Below are 15,332 nucleotides of genomic sequence, written 5' to 3'. Positions count from 1 at the left end.
GAACAAGTCCAGTAGAGGCTTTTGCTGCATCTCAGCTCCAGAAGTCCCCTGGCTGCCCTGCAGTGTAAATGGCTCCCCTTGAACATGACTATATCTACCACAAGTCCTCCCACCCCTACCCCAACTCTGACAGTAGAAGCCCCGAGCCCCCCTCATTTCCTAGATTTTGTGAAAGCCCCAACACCCTTTTTCCCCCCCACCCTCCCCAATTTCAAGCTAACTAAAAATATTTATATACAACCAACAAAAAAATTGTCATAACAACAACAAACCAAACTTTGGCTTGGAAAAAAACCCCAAAACAACTTAAAAACCAACAATAAAACCAGAAAAAAATCCCAAACAATAAAAGGTGGCCAACAGGCTGGCAGTTTGGTGTCCCCTTTATCTAGCTATTCCTCCAGAGGATCAATAGCTTCAGGGTCTCTAGCTTAAATAAGGGCTTCCCCATCCTTCTCAGCTGAGGTGCCTCTTCTCTGCTACACTCAAGAGAGGCTCCGTGTGTCACTGGGGAAGAGGCAAAAGATGTGTGGCTGTGTGTGGCTGGGTCAGGACACCTCCCCAGGAGCTCTGCTTGCTGACACTGCTTAGTGTTACAAAGGCAGGAGGTTTCCTATTCTAGTATCAGTGGTGGATGAAGAAGCAGGTGTATACCAGGAGCTAGGGAGGCTCCACCAACAAACCCACGTCCCTTCTGGGGGCGGTGAGCTCCCCCCAGTACCAAATCAAGGAAGGTGAGTCAGCCTAGTAAAACTGCACTTCTGTGTTTCTCTCACACACAGTTGGAGACCCTGCCTCTGAGCACTGGGAGTGCTCCAGCCAGCAGCTGAGCGGGGAGGTCTGGAAAGCAGCAAGTCCCCAGCACAGCACAGCTCAGAGTCATCTAAAAACGCAGGCTCTTAAACACAGCAAAATGACTATATGTGAGAGCAGAAGGGAGATGGTCTTGGGAGTCGTGGAGCTGTCCCCTAAATAGTCTCTCTGCTTCCAAATCTCCTAATGTGTAGTGTCTTGTCTATATGGACTCAGCAGACCAAGTGCACAACTTTCTACGAGAGGCTGGGCAAAACAGACCCAGGGGCTCCAACGCAGCTATGTAAGGGCCTGAAATAGCTGATGGTGGGAAATTCTATGAATTCAGAGTTTGCACAAACCGCTTCTGCCTGCCCTTAAACTCCTGACAAACAAAACTGCTTCAGGATCATGTTTAGAGATCGAGGACCCTCTTGCCCCACACAAACCCACACGCTTGCCCCTTGCCTCGAGCAGCTTACAGACAACTTGTTTTTCCTCACTCATGTTATTTGAAACAGATTACTCGCAGAAGTACTTAAGCAGCTCAGGATGAACAGGAGGAGAACCCTCAGAGTGCCCAAGCAGGGCACTGATGCACGGCTCTTCTGCTAGCTTTCTTCTGCAAGGCTGCAGGTGCTTCACCTCCACAAGTTTAACCGTGTGCTGTCCGCAGCAGAGGTGCTCTGTGTGACAGGGCATTGCACCTGCCACTCCTCAAGGAAAGAAGGGGAAGAAACGGACAGCAAGGGAGAAAGATCTTGAAAAGGAGGAAGGAAAACTAAGTTCATTACAGCCACCAGCAACAGACAACAATCAGCTAGAGTAAGTTGTGCGGGGTGAGTAAAGATCATACTCATCAACAGCTCCTTTCAAAGTGTTGTCCCCTATCCAGCAGGCAACAGCCAGCCTATGGGCAGGTTGACGAAATCTTCTCTTGCCAAATCTAAAATCCTGACACTGCTGAAACTGTCCCAAACCTGTGAGCGTCAGGTGGCGATGAAAAACAAGGAAAGTCTTTGCATTTCCCCCATTTTCAAATGTGACTATTTCCCACCAGCAGTCCGAGCCACAGCGTGCTTCCTTCTGCAGACCAGAAACACAGCAGGTGGAGATTCTCCCTCACATCCTCCTGTCTCACAGGCACCAAGCACCAGACCCAGGGAAATAACTCTGTCTGCGTGTTCCTGATTAATTGCATGATAACGGTTGCTAACGGCTTTCCTCACTGCTAATCGCCTTTTCCGTGATGGGCAGGACAAGCTATGCACCAACATACAGACACGGAAATGCATCAGTTTTACCACAGTTAAAAAAACCCCAAAAAACCAAAAACAAAACCCAAAAAAATGCACAATCTTTGGAACAAAAGAATTAAAGGCAGAAATTTAAAGGAAAAAAAAATACATATTCAAAGAACATAGTGAGGTATAAAAAAGTATTTTCTCTTTTTTTTTTTTTGTTTTTTTTTTGTTTTTCCTCCTCGTCTTGCTATAGAGTTCCTCTACTAGTAAATATTGCAATAGCCAGGCCTCATGAACTGGGGGGGCTGTCCCACTTGCAGGGGGCTCACGTCACTTCAGTAGGGGGCAAATCGGCTGTAGCCACCTCGGTATAAACTCGCCTGCAGAAATTAAATGAGAGAAGAGGTTGTTAGGAGGTGAACTGCAAAGAAACACTCAGGACAACATCAGATTGCTCTCAGAAGGACTAATGGACATGTCCTGGCACTGGCCCACCACCATCAGCACCTCTAAGCAGCAAGAGAGGAGAGCACCTTGCCTGCAAAAAAAGACATGGCTCAGGAGGACATGCTCACAGCCAGCCAGAGGTGAAGTTTGGCAAGTCTCGTTCAAAGGGAGTTCAGTACCAGAGATGGGACTCACAAATCCTTATCTCCGAGACAGCTGTCTAGGCTGTCTTTAGAGATAACAAAAAACAGGACTTCTAGGACACTCTTCACCTCACCTAAAGGTAGAGGTCTAAAATAGACACAGTGACCTGGTATCCTAGAAGTACCTGCTCTTCCTTCATGGACCCTGAAGAGAACCCACATGATGAGCTGAGGCTCAAACGGAGGTGCTACACTGCAGATATCTATATTTAGGTGTCTTTTTCTCTGAACACATTTGTATTCCAGCCTTTGCAACAACACAGATACTGTGCTGGCTAGAAGCAGATGGGCAAGCATGTGTTTCCAGCAAGCTGCTCCACTCCCTTCCGATGCCAGCATACCTCATTCCTGTCCTTGCATAACTACTGCTGGCAGTAGTGACATCCTTCCATTAGTGGAAGAGGGAACCAAGTGGAGCAGCTTTGCTGCAAGATGTCACGAGAACAACTTATTCCCTTGCTTCTTAAAACTGATTTCTCAATGTGCAACACAAGTCTTTAATGAAAATGGCAAGAAAGGGTGTCTTGCATCTGTAACTACGGCTGATTTTCGCTGTACACATCACCTTGATACACTTCTACTGATTCATCAGCAACATTCTGGGTCCTGACATTTCTAATCAGTCTTCTACCACCTCCTTTGAACTAGATGATGTGCAAGACCAGGTGATAACTAGTCTCCTACAACCTGGCTCCTTTCCTAGTGTGCACACACAAACATACGAATGCAGAACAAATGGGAACTCGATGCTGTAGCTAAGGACCTCCTCACTCTACAAAAAAACCTTTTCCAGGTGGTTCCATAACCTGATACCCACTGACCAGAGCTGCTCCCCATGCTGGAACGAGAAACAGCACAAGAAAGAAAATCCCACTTACCACAGCGCCAACTCCGTAGCTAGCGGCAGGGGCAAGGGCATGGTAAGGATCTGCTGTGTACACCCTGCCATAACTGAAGAGAGGAAGAAAAGATATAAAAAAAAAAGAAAGAGAAAAAAGAGAGTCACTTCAGGGGGACAGAGAAACAGGTGTCTGCCCACAGGCAATGGAAGCAGCAGCATGCCCTTCTATACACATGTATGCATACATGCACACACATGCACGCAGGCAGCCCCTCTTCGGCGAGATCCTACAGGCATGCTGCCATGCACCGTATGAGATGGGTGAGAGAATGGCCTGCAAGGAGGAATGGGACAGAAGCTGTGAGCTCAACCTGTAGGAAAGAGGTCAGGCACCTTTGACATGATAGCTAGTGCATCCCTTACCTCACATGATGCAATCTGGGGAGGAGTGTGACTGCTAGTGCTATTGGCATGGTACCAGCTGCTAAAGGGAAAGCTGCAAGGGGCTCCCCAGAATGAGTATGGAGTATAAACCTTAATGGTCTCACATGTGCTAGGATTGGAATACAGCCTCACTGCACAAAAGATGAAGAATCTTAAGGCGAGCACTCTGATGATGATAATCCCTTCTATCTATGTGGAGCAGTAGGAGCTGAGTGAGTTTTACTTTTACGGACAGGAGAGAAATGCATCCAGTGATTAAACAACCTGCCCAGTGTCACAGAGCAAGGAGCTGGCAAGGCAAGCCAAGTTTTTTGACTCTGAGGCTATACCCACACTGCCTCCTTTGTGCAGAGAATCACAAGGAAAGGAAAGAGGCCAGGATTTGTGCCAGCTCACACACATCGGAGGGCAACGCTGCCCGGGAGCAGAGCCACAAACCGTGCACTGGAGCCTTTCCCGTTGAGTTGTGCATGCATGTGCGCGCGTGCGAGTGCAAGTAAGACAAAGAAACGGGGAAAGAAGTAGTCCTGTGATGGGCCAATGCTCCCTGAATCCATGAGCACAGCAAGCTAGCCCCCACGGACTCCTCCCCCTTACATACCCATCGCTGTAAGCTGCTGCAGCGGCTGCAGCGGCTGTGGCTGCTGTTGCAGTAGCAGGCTGTGCATATCTGTAGGCTGCGTATCCACCCTGCAGGAGAGAAGAGAACTGACTTTACAGATACCTGTCCACCCACGCAGAGCGTAAAAACCAATAAAGAAATAAAGAAATAAAAATCACACACATCACAAGGAGAGGAAGTGTTTCAAACTGCATCAGCTCCCATGTCATGTCTGTCACAAGCATCGCCCATTAACTCATGTACGTTCCTTTCCCCAGAAGGGCCAAGGGGGCACTGCCATTACCCTGTTCGGCAGAAGGCATCAGCTAAAGCAAGCCTGAGCACAGTTATATCCCTGAAGGAAATTAAATTGGGCATGAAGGAACCAAAAGCCAGAAGAGAGCTGAAATCTTGCATGTAAAAAAAAAATTAAATTTTTATGTCCCCTTCCTTTTAGGTTGGAAAAATCATAGGTGGGCCCTTTCTGAAGTATTTTAAGAAGGGGACCAGAAATTCCTGGGGTTTTTTCCCCTCTTTTTTTTAAGCCTGGGAAACCCAAAAGGCTAGAATTTCATTTGGTCCAGAGGCACAGACGTATCAATAGCCAGAGCAGCCTAAAGGCAATCAGGAAAAGATAGTCACAAGGCTGGCAACAAGCAAACTGGTATTAAAAAAACAGGCTGTTCTTCCTTCCCTCCATATAAGAAGCAAACTGGTTGGGAGAAATTACGTCAGAACAGCCCATATTGCTGCTGCATTTCTGCCCATGCTAGACACCCATAGTAAAGGTCTTTAAAATCCTTAAATCCTCCTTCACAAGAGGCAGTTGCTCGACACTTACACCTAGGCTGACAAAACATGAACCCTGACCCGGGCAAGACCTATGAGTCTCCTCCTGGAGCTCCCACAAGGAGCTGCTGGGGCAGGAGAAGACCCGGCTCAGACAGGCAGCTCTGCCCACCCTGCAGCAAGGAAGTACAGATGCCAGCTACCTTTCAGACAGGGCAGAGGCTGTGGGGCAGGCAGCACAGTGGATGCTGAAGCCCAGGTTGGATCTTATTTTATTGTATGCTTCTTTCCATTTTTTTTTTAACTTGGGGCAGAGGAAACGGTAAATGAGACACAGCTTTGATTTGCTAGAAACACAATAAGCCATAAATAACATCAGAAAATTTCAGATTGCTTCTGGTTGGTTGGTGGGTATTTTCGCTTTGGTTTTGCTGTTTTTCAATTGACACTTCAGAGTTTGGAAGACTAGAAGGCAGGCTTATGCTCTTCATTTCTAGAATCAGCTCAACATACCTCTAACACTTCTTCCCTATAGAGATCTTCAGTGTTTATCGAACTACGAGTACTGTATCAGCTTTGCTACGGGACTTGGGTTTGCTCAGCAGCATTGTTTTGGGCAAGGTAGCTTTTACATCAGAAGCAATGATTTTAAATTTATTTTGGTTGCTTTTGTGAGGCCTGTGTCAGCCCCACAAAGGCTAACATACTATCCAAAACACACCTGGGGACCCTTTCCTACTCTGGAGGACAACTTACAGCCTCTTCAATCTTGTAGTTAACAGAAGGAGGAGTAACACAAACCTACACCTCTTGAAACATCACCACATTGCATGGATGAGATGTCATGTTACAGTTTTGCCCTTTTAATCTCATGTAGCTGGTACAGCGCCTGCGCTTTGGACTGATGGTCTGGGGAGGTTTAGCTGGCACCATCATTACTCCTACCTCCAAACTGTGACAGAAACAGGAGGAATGATGTGCAGCCTTAATCCAAATCAAACTTTCATCAACCTCACTACATTAAGACAAAACTTACACCTATGTGGCATTCCCTTATGTTTAGGAGCTTCCTGAACTCCTTGGCTGGGTCTGTTGCTCGGGCACGGTGTACAAGGCATTTTCACCTGGCACAACCTTCCTCAGGGCAGGTGGCTTCAGCGCGCACCCAGACCCCCCACTCTGATCAGGAGCCTTTTCAAACGTGCCTGGGGCGCACACACTGAACATGACAGCGAGATGCAGTTTGAAACCAAAAAGGGTTATCATGTAATTCTCTTTTGACTCATGTCTCTCAAAGGAAAATGAAACCAAACCAAATCAAAACCAAAAAAAGAAAGAAAAAAAAACAGAAGAAAAAAAGGGTTGGAATCAGGTGTGGGAGGGGGAATGGCGTAACATTTATTAATCAAAATTAAAAACTAAGCATGCTGACATCTGGAGCTAGAACAACCAGCAAAGTCACCACGTTCAGACTCATATTGGCTAGTTCTATCCATCCCAGCATTCTCTTGGGACAGCAGTTCGCCCTAGGCTCTACCACAAGCTCAGTGAAGTACACAGCCTCAAGTACTAGAGCGTGCAGCCACAACAACCTGCTATTACGGAAACAAGTCAGTCACCACTGGAGTTAACATTCCAACCTCAACAACTCCCGCAGCCTCCCGCCCTCACCCCCGAAATGGCTCCCACCCTAGCCCTGTCCCACACCACAATGTTAATAATTATAACAAGCAATAACCCATCTGTTATATCAGAGAAGGGAACAGAGACTCCACTGAGAGATTTAGAGCGGGATGTTAACATTTCTTCAGTCAACTGCACAACAAACAAAAAAAACAGGAAAAATAATTCATTGGAGAAATGAAGTTAAGAAATAGCTGACATGTGTATTGCTTTTAACCATGCACTGATGCAAAATTGAAGCTACTGTTAATTAAAAAACGAAAAGTCAGAGGCTAGAGGTACACACGCACAGGCAGAGCCGCTCAGCTCAAAGCAGTCTGCAAATACTAACTGTGTGTACTTCAAATAAAACCAAAAATGGGGATTATAATGGCCATGGTACGTTCCTGTCACAGGAGCAATGAGTGTGGACAGCTGGGGGATTTCTGACATGGGGAGGTATTCAGCATGACCGGCAGGTCCAAATGCACCAAAACAGGGCGAGGGAAAGAGCAGGAAAGTTGGGACTATGACTCATTTTGTAAACGCTTTCACCAAGCTCTGGGACCAGGACAGAGCAAAGGAGACACCGTGCAGGTTGCCTTACCCAGCCGATGCTCCGACTCTCAATAACCTGGGATCCACCTATAACTCCATCAATGCACCTAAAGCCCTGCTCAGCTTGTCCAACGCCCAGGTATTTTCTCCTGCTATTCCTGTTCACACACAACTGTAACTGGTATGCAGAGCTCATCTCTGACCTCAGCTACATGGTCCTACCATCTCTAGTGATTTCTGATGCCATTTGCTTTGAGTACTCTAGTAAATATAAGCTATAACAGAGTACAGCATCTTCAAAAAAACATGAACAACCATGTTTCGTAATAAAATAAGTATTTTTAAAAAAGGCCCTTGCTAGCTGCACCACACTCCTCCAGTGCCACAGCCAACCCGTAACAGAAGACGCCATTGAATGGCATAGTCCCTGAAACCCCGGACAGCCGTGCAAATTCCCGCTCCATCTATTTCAGTGATGTGATTCCATAGGGACAGGTTTACCCATCTAGGCTCAAGTTTTTAAAATCTGCAGCCCTATCTCAAAAGATATGAGCATGGATGAGCTTCTAGCGACAACATTAAGTCAGAGATGTTTCCATCAAAGGGACAGTTTAAACACTACCTTGACAAGGAAACAGGGCAACTAAGGAAAAGGCTATATACACATTTCTACTGGGCAGTAACAACCAAAAGGACTGTCTAAATCAAAATTGGTGCTTTCTGGTACAGTCTTCTGGATTGTCTAGGGAACATGTGATAAATACAAACACAACCCTATATGTTGCTTATCTTAATTCAAGCTCCCTTTCTCAAGGCATCCTGCTGGCGTTGCTAGGGCTGTGCTAAACCCCTTTCCCCATGTGAATGTGCAGAACTTGAGCCTGTAGATCTCAACTGTCAAACAACCGTATTTGCTCAGGTATTCACAAAAGCCCAAACTTCAAATGACTCTTCAGTGCTGTTATCATCCTTGGCTCATCAACAAAGCAAGAAAATGTGTTGTTTGGGTTTTGGGTTTTTTTAAAATTCATTCTTTAACAGCAGATGATAGCTTTTTCAATATTGTCATATACTCTCTGAAATAACACAAACATGGCAAAATAACACATACAGGAAGCTGCAATCCCAACTAAAGCAGCGTTCCAATTACTGAGGCACGTATGTAAATGTAGATAAATGAGCATTTTAAGACTATACAGTTCAGCTCAAAAGAAGTCCATCTTCTCTTCCACTCTTCAGGTCCATACTAGGTGATCAATCCAACAAGAGCATGAGGAAATCCAAATCTACAGCTTACTATGTCAGTGTATCCTATAGCATAAGCCTCCCTTTTTCCCTCGCTGCCCTAGATGGGGACACAAAGTGTGTTCTTGTCCCTCTTTATTCCGATGAGCCTTTATGCCCCTAAGACGCAGGAGTTCCCATTCCCCTGGAGAAATGTGTAACACGTGGTACCAGTGAGACACGTTTGACCACCTGGCTGGTTTAGGCAGCGAGCCCAATTTTAGGATCTTTTATTTGCCATATCTCAAATATGTCTTCTCCACCCCCAAACTGCCCTGTGGCAGAAGTTAAGAAGCAGAAAGGGCTAGAACCATTTCCAGTGTTTCTGTATTAGAAGGGTGGCATATGTGTACCAGGAATGAGCATGAATGAATTAAAAGAGGTGACAGGACAACGGTGTCCATTGCAGCAGGCGCTTCTACATGGTAATGGGACAAGCATGACCTTGTTAACCCTTCCATTGAATTGATATTATTTATTTTGTTTTCGAATGAAATGCCACGGTGTGAAATCTGGACACACGCCGCCCTGCCATAGAGCAGGGGCTCGGATCACACGTGAGTCTGCGCTGCCCTAAAAAAGCCTCTGTTCCCATCTCTAATGTGGTGCTGGAATGGTTAGTATAATTCAGTTTTTTCCACTGCAATCCACAATCTGATCGGTTGGCAGGTCACACTGGCACTCCTACCTGAGGTATTTTAGCGCTAATGATTGGTTCCTGTAAGACTATTCTATAACAGAACACAGGAAGAGCAGTTCAAAAAAACACAGCTGTGGAAAGAAACAATCATACAAACAGCCCGCAGCGGGGCTCACCAGCCTTTTCTTTCCAGTGGATGCAAGCACGCTTTTCACAGGCAGGAGCAGTCTTCGCACAGGTGGGTTGGTTTGGGTTTCCCCCCCCGCCGCCCCGATTGACCCCGTTGTAGAAGAAAGATAACCTTTCTTATGATCCGAAATGAAGCCCTCTGCATCCTGGGGCAGGTTGTTTTATGAATTCAGGTGTCTTGCCAGAGTGGGACGCATCCAACAAGAGATGGAATGACTTCTTCACAGAAGAAATGGCTAGCAGGATGGTTGCCCCAGGAAAGAAAAAAGGAGTGAGGAAGAGGAGGAGGAGGAAAATGAGAAATTGGTGCATAACATGTATGCAGAAAAAAGCAGCCCAAACTTCGGACACTTGACCTTCATCTTGCCTACCACTAACCACTCCCTGCCAGCTCAGCTCCTTTCCATCCCTCCTTGACACAACCCTACAGAGAGGATTTAAGGGACTCTCAATTTAATTTCCCTCCCAGTTCTAACTGCCATCCCTTCCATAATCTGGACAAGCCTTCCACAACAATCAGGAAGATGTAAGCACTGCTGGGAAAAGAACAACTCCTCAGCGGGGCACAGGGACACCAGACTCATTCCACGTGTGCCAAGGAAGGGTAACTTAGAAGAGCAAGGTCATGTTTGGATTACAAAAACATTTTCCTGAGCTCTATCAGAGGGCTCCAGCCAGCAATTACATAAGGAAAAAGCATCACCATCTATGCTGATGAGTTCCCTCTATTATCTTCCTGCTTTCTGACAGTGAGACCAGAGTCACCAACAGCAGCTGTCAGAAATTCACCTAACAAGTTCTAACCTGATTTGGGGGCTTGGTTGGTTTTGTGTTACATGATGCTACTGCACTGCAGCACCAAGTGGCTACAGGGATTCTTCACTGCTGAAGTCTCTGTTCTTAAAAAGTGCTAAATAAGCCTCTCCTCCCCACCTGCAATGGAAGCTCTCAAGGAGCTTTCTCAAAATAAATAGGGAGTAGTTCTGGCCAGTCTTCCCTTTCAACATGACAGCCTCTTGTATGCCATTCTCTGAGGGCAGAGGCACTAAGCACTGCTTGTTTGCTTGCTTACTTGCTGTAGCAAAGCCAGTGGTCTGTAAAGTTGGTGTTTTAGGAGTGAGGTGGGAAAAGCCAGAACCTCTGCAGTCCTTGACACAGTTTTAAAAAGGAACACTTGACTAGGCAGATCAATTTTTAAAGGACTGTGCACAAACAGTATACGCAAGATTGAAGAAATGCATCCACTATCTCTAAGCTCAGTGAGCATGTCTTCCAGCTGTGTTGGGAAAAGTGCCTTAACCCTCCACACAAGCCAACAAAATCCAAAAGCCAATTCAATCCATTACCTTGAGTCTACCCCCAGGGTCCTCTTTATAAATGTCAGGAGTATCACCCTCAAAGGAACGGGGGGTGTGAAACGCTTTGCTACTACCCAATACAAAACTCCCCTAGCTCCAAAGAGCTATTACCTGCAACACCATAAAAGGGGACTCTGCTAGAGGTAGGCAGGCCACAAGTTTCAATGGCAGTAGTGGACCCAAACACTGTGACTTTGAAAGGCATTCCTACCATAGCTGCTCTGCAACAGCCCTGCTATGGAAACTGCTTTTCTCACAGGCCAGTCAGAACCCCTCCATCCATGACCCACCTATGTATACACAGATGCCCTGGAGCTTTACAATACAGACTGGCTGGGTAGGACAAAGACAATAACAGGACAAAGTCTCCCGTGATATCAGAGCTAATTCCCAGACAGGAGTCTGCTGACTCTTCTAACTGAACATCTCCACATATTTGTACTTTATAATTCCCCAAAGAGGCAAGAGAATCTAGCCTATTTAGGTACCATTTCTACCAGCAAAATGAGATGTCAGTTTTCACTCTAGCATCTTGGTCTCCGTTTTTAATCAGTCCCAATGTCTTCCCCAAAGGGACAATCTCAACATCCCAGTGGCACGTGAACATTTTTAAACACACGGCTCGCTCAGTTTAGTGTGGGCTGCACAAATCAAACCTGAAAGGGCCCCAAGAGGGGAGAGAAAGGGGAGAGTGGAGGGGGAGAAGGAAAGGGAAGGTCTGAGGCTAAACCAGTCCTGTTATTTTTATATCCAAATTATGAAAACGAGAGAAGTGTTGAGAGAAATTTTAATTTGCTAATCATCTCTCAGGTTGATTAGTAGCAGTGTGCATGTGGGGGACAGGACACCCAGTAAACTGACCCTGGCAATGATCAGGAAACCCAAAGGCTTAGGTCTTGCACCCAGGGGCAAGCGCAGTGACAGAGAAGCATGCTTGCATTCCTAAATATATAAATATATATATCCACAAGGAAGAAGAAAATTAAAGTAAATGATATCTTAAAAACCAAACCAAACCAAACAAACAAACCAAAACAAAAGAAAAAAAAAAAAAAGGCTGGCTTGTCAGGGGTTGGGGATGAGAAGGCTCCGGTGTGTGTACTTACATAGAGGTCAGCACCGTAAAATCCGTCCTGGTAAACCACACTGCAGAAAATCCACACAAAAACAAAAAAACAAAAAACAAAAAACAAAAGAACAGAAAACACATTCCGGTTATTGAGGACGGCAGCATGCACATGCGTTTTACACAGGCAGGTGATGTATGAATCCACAACCTGGGCTTTTGGCAGGAGCAAATCAGCAAGAGAATGTGTGTGCGCACGCACGCTAGACGGCTCCAAGTCATCTTCCATGGCATGCAAAGGGGGAAGGGGTGGGCAGAGGGGGAGACAGTATGCAAAGGAGAGAGGGAGGGGAACCACCATCTTGTACAATAACTCAAAAATATCTGATGTCCTGAAGAAGAGAAACAAGGGTTTAGAAACCTCCACTCTGGTTGTTCTCCTGGAATGATTTTAGTTACCCCCTAAACACATGGAAACATTGGCTTCGTGAAGTGGACTCGTGAAATCGAGGAGCCCCTCAGAAGGCATCCCACAGGGGCTGGAGTCACCTATGTCAGAAGCACGTTTGAGTTGTGTATGATTACGTATTTCGAGCTTCACAGGACTGCATGACTTTGTTTCTGACATCCATACATCACCTGCTTTTACCCTGCACATTAGACATGCGATAAGATTTGGCTGATCACACAAGCATGCAAAGTATTATTATTCAGCATCTTAAAGAACCAATGCAACACCTCAGGAAAACAAGTCAATCAATTCTGATCAAAGTAAACACAGAGAAATGTAATTAAAAAGAAAAAACCAAAAATACCCACAATGCATTGCTTTCACAAGCAGAGATAATGAGCTAAAAAGGTTAGGTGACTGGTCCAAGGTCCGAGAATTGAAAGGTGCAGTGGGAGTCCCTGGCAGTAACAACCTATTCCATAGCAGAGAGGAGCAACTGTGGAAGGGTTTCCATTGGATGGTGCTTTTTCTGCTTTAAGCCATAGTTTTCTTTCTCTCAGAACTTCAGGCAGGAAAACTGTTAAACCAGAGCTGGGGTTCCCAAAGAGCCACTCTTACCAGAGGATTTGCTGCTACGCAGCTTGCTTGGGGGACAGGGGTTGGGGAAGGATGAGGAAGGAAGAGAGGGGATGCCCCCCACCCATTTGAGTTCAGTGTGTGCTTCATACGGAGGAATTTCCTCCTGCTTTGTCTTCTGAATAGCTCCACACAAACTTGCTCAAGGCTTTAAAAAGCATCAGCCCTACCATCTGTGTTGTCCATGACTTACCAGTAACATTAAGGAGAAAGAAGGTATGGAGCACTAGCCTTTCTTTTGATTATCAGCTTTTTACTTATCAGATGGAAGGTGAAACGTTGCCAAACGCCTGCCACCCTCAGACACCCACCTGTTGTAAGGCACGCACACACAAAAAAGCCCAGCAGCTCTTGCCAAAATTCTGCATGCTATTACTAAAAAAATAAAATAATCATAATCTGTTGCAGTGTTAGCTACTGCTTGAATAATTTAGTCTCGCTGCCTTCCCCAGGAAAAGTACACTCCATTCCCGACAGACAGAGTTACTACGGTCTCCAAGAGCTTTGGGAGCAGATATGAAGATAGAGACCCTTGTTAGAGGAAGAGGGGAGCCACTTCAGCAGGGAGAAGCAGGCCATAAGATCATGTTTGTCGAAGCTAAATTTTTACAATCACATAACAAAGAATTTGGCTCCTGGGGCAGTGACTTACATTGCTGGGTTCTCTATCTAGGACCAGGAGTGTTTTAGCAGTTTCCACCTGCTCCTGCAGGAAAGGCAAACGCATGACAGAGGAAGTGACTGTTGGTTTACGAACAGGTTAGCAGTTTTAACAGTTATTCCAAACACAATCAGTTGGATGAATATAAGCATTACCACATTGGATCAGGCCACTATTCCTGTAACTTGGAATCCTGTCAGCAACCCATGCTAGCATAAGCTCTCCAGAGAAAACTGCAAGGAAGACTAGTGACAGGTAAGAGCGAGACTTCCTGAGTCCAACCAAGCACACATGCATCCTCTGTCTCTCCTTCATTTAGGACTTGAGAAACACCGACTGCCAGGGCTGAAATTTAGCAAGGTTCATTTATATGCTAGAACATCCATGTTTGTGATTCTTAATGCTAGAAAAACCTGAGAGAATTCCTTCATTTGAGAATCACAGTGACTGTTCTGGTTATTAGACTGACCAGAAGCATAAAGCAGCCCAGCAAGCCCATCATATCTCAATGGCATCTACAGAAGGGTTACTACCTGAGCTAAAATACATTCACAAGAAAGAGAAATATGCTGGTTTTGTTTAACAGCCATAATATCATTTAGGTGTACCAACAGTTGACTTTGCTGTGAAAGGAAGGAAAAACTGATTCCAAACCCCCAAGGCTCCCTACTGCCTCATAGCTAGTCTGATTTTTATCTACTTTTGGCCCCAAGTCAGTGAATCCTCTATATATTTACACTATTACACTAAATTACTCTTTACTATGGCAAGCCTGCTCTTCATATGGGTACTTAATGACCGTGAACAAACAAATGCCCCACCTGCAGTCTGAGAAATAAAACTGATCAAGCTTATTCAGGTTTGAGTGTTCTACAGTATGCAAGCTGTCTTTCAGACTTTGACTTAATCCTTACAGCTTTTAGTCTGAGGTGTAATTTGTCAGCATTTTTGTTGAGAAAGCATTGCCACCACAAATCAGGGCAATATTCCAGTACAGGTTTTACACACACTATATATCAGGTTATAATGTCTCCTTACTTCTACTGAACGCTGCCTTGGTTATGAATTGAAGGTTGCACTTGTATTCTGAGGTCAGGCCCAGGTGACTAACATCCCCTCCAATGTTCTGAGTAATTTTCTAAGGTATGAATAACCTTCCCTGGGCAAACGTCCATGTCCATAAGTAAGTATGTACATTCCGCATATGCATTAGTAAATCTTTCTTTGAGTTTGTGAAATAAATGTTAAAACCATTAAGAACAGTAAGATTTCTTGCACCTTCCTCTGGAGTATCTAGCACTAGACACTGTCAAAAATTACTCTAACCTAAACGGCCTTCAGGTCTGATCCAGTATGGCAATTCCAACGGAGTTTTATTAATCTGCATTCTGTATTTTTTGAGTTCTGCTAAGCTCTCAAATGCAGGGATGCTGTTAAATTTCATAATGGCCACCACCGAGGTTTGT

At 45.4% G+C, this 15,332-nt stretch overlaps 1 protein-coding gene across 6 annotated transcripts in view; it reads right to left on the bottom strand.

Annotated features, from left to right (window-relative positions):
* Positions 1 to 210: 210 nt before the first annotated feature.
* Positions 211 to 15,332, bottom strand: part of RBFOX2 (RNA binding fox-1 homolog 2) — an 88,345-nt gene continuing 73,223 nt past the window's right edge. For 3 of the 6 annotated variants that reach the window (XM_084278084.1, XM_084278087.1, XM_084278086.1), the window contains 4 exons: positions 9,554 to 9,596; positions 4,573 to 4,661; positions 3,565 to 3,637; positions 211 to 2,416 (listed from right to left, as the gene is read on the bottom strand). In XM_084278084.1, the coding sequence (XP_084134210.1) occupies positions 2,372 to 2,416; positions 3,565 to 3,637; positions 4,573 to 4,661; positions 9,554 to 9,596 (250 nt within the window). In that variant the 3' untranslated portion in view covers positions 211 to 2,371. Of the gene's footprint in view, positions 2,417 to 3,564; positions 3,638 to 4,572; positions 4,662 to 7,099; positions 7,177 to 9,553; positions 9,597 to 12,158; positions 12,199 to 15,332 lie in introns of all 6 variants that reach the window. The other 3 variants (XM_084278085.1, XM_084278088.1, XM_084278089.1) reach the window with 2 other exon arrangements.

This window comes from Gallinula chloropus (genome assembly GCF_964237585.1).
Source record: "Gallinula chloropus genome assembly, chromosome: 1".
Classification (NCBI taxonomy): domain Eukaryota; kingdom Metazoa; phylum Chordata; class Aves; order Gruiformes; family Rallidae; genus Gallinula; species Gallinula chloropus.
This window is presented reverse-complemented; position numbering and strand designations above follow the sequence as displayed.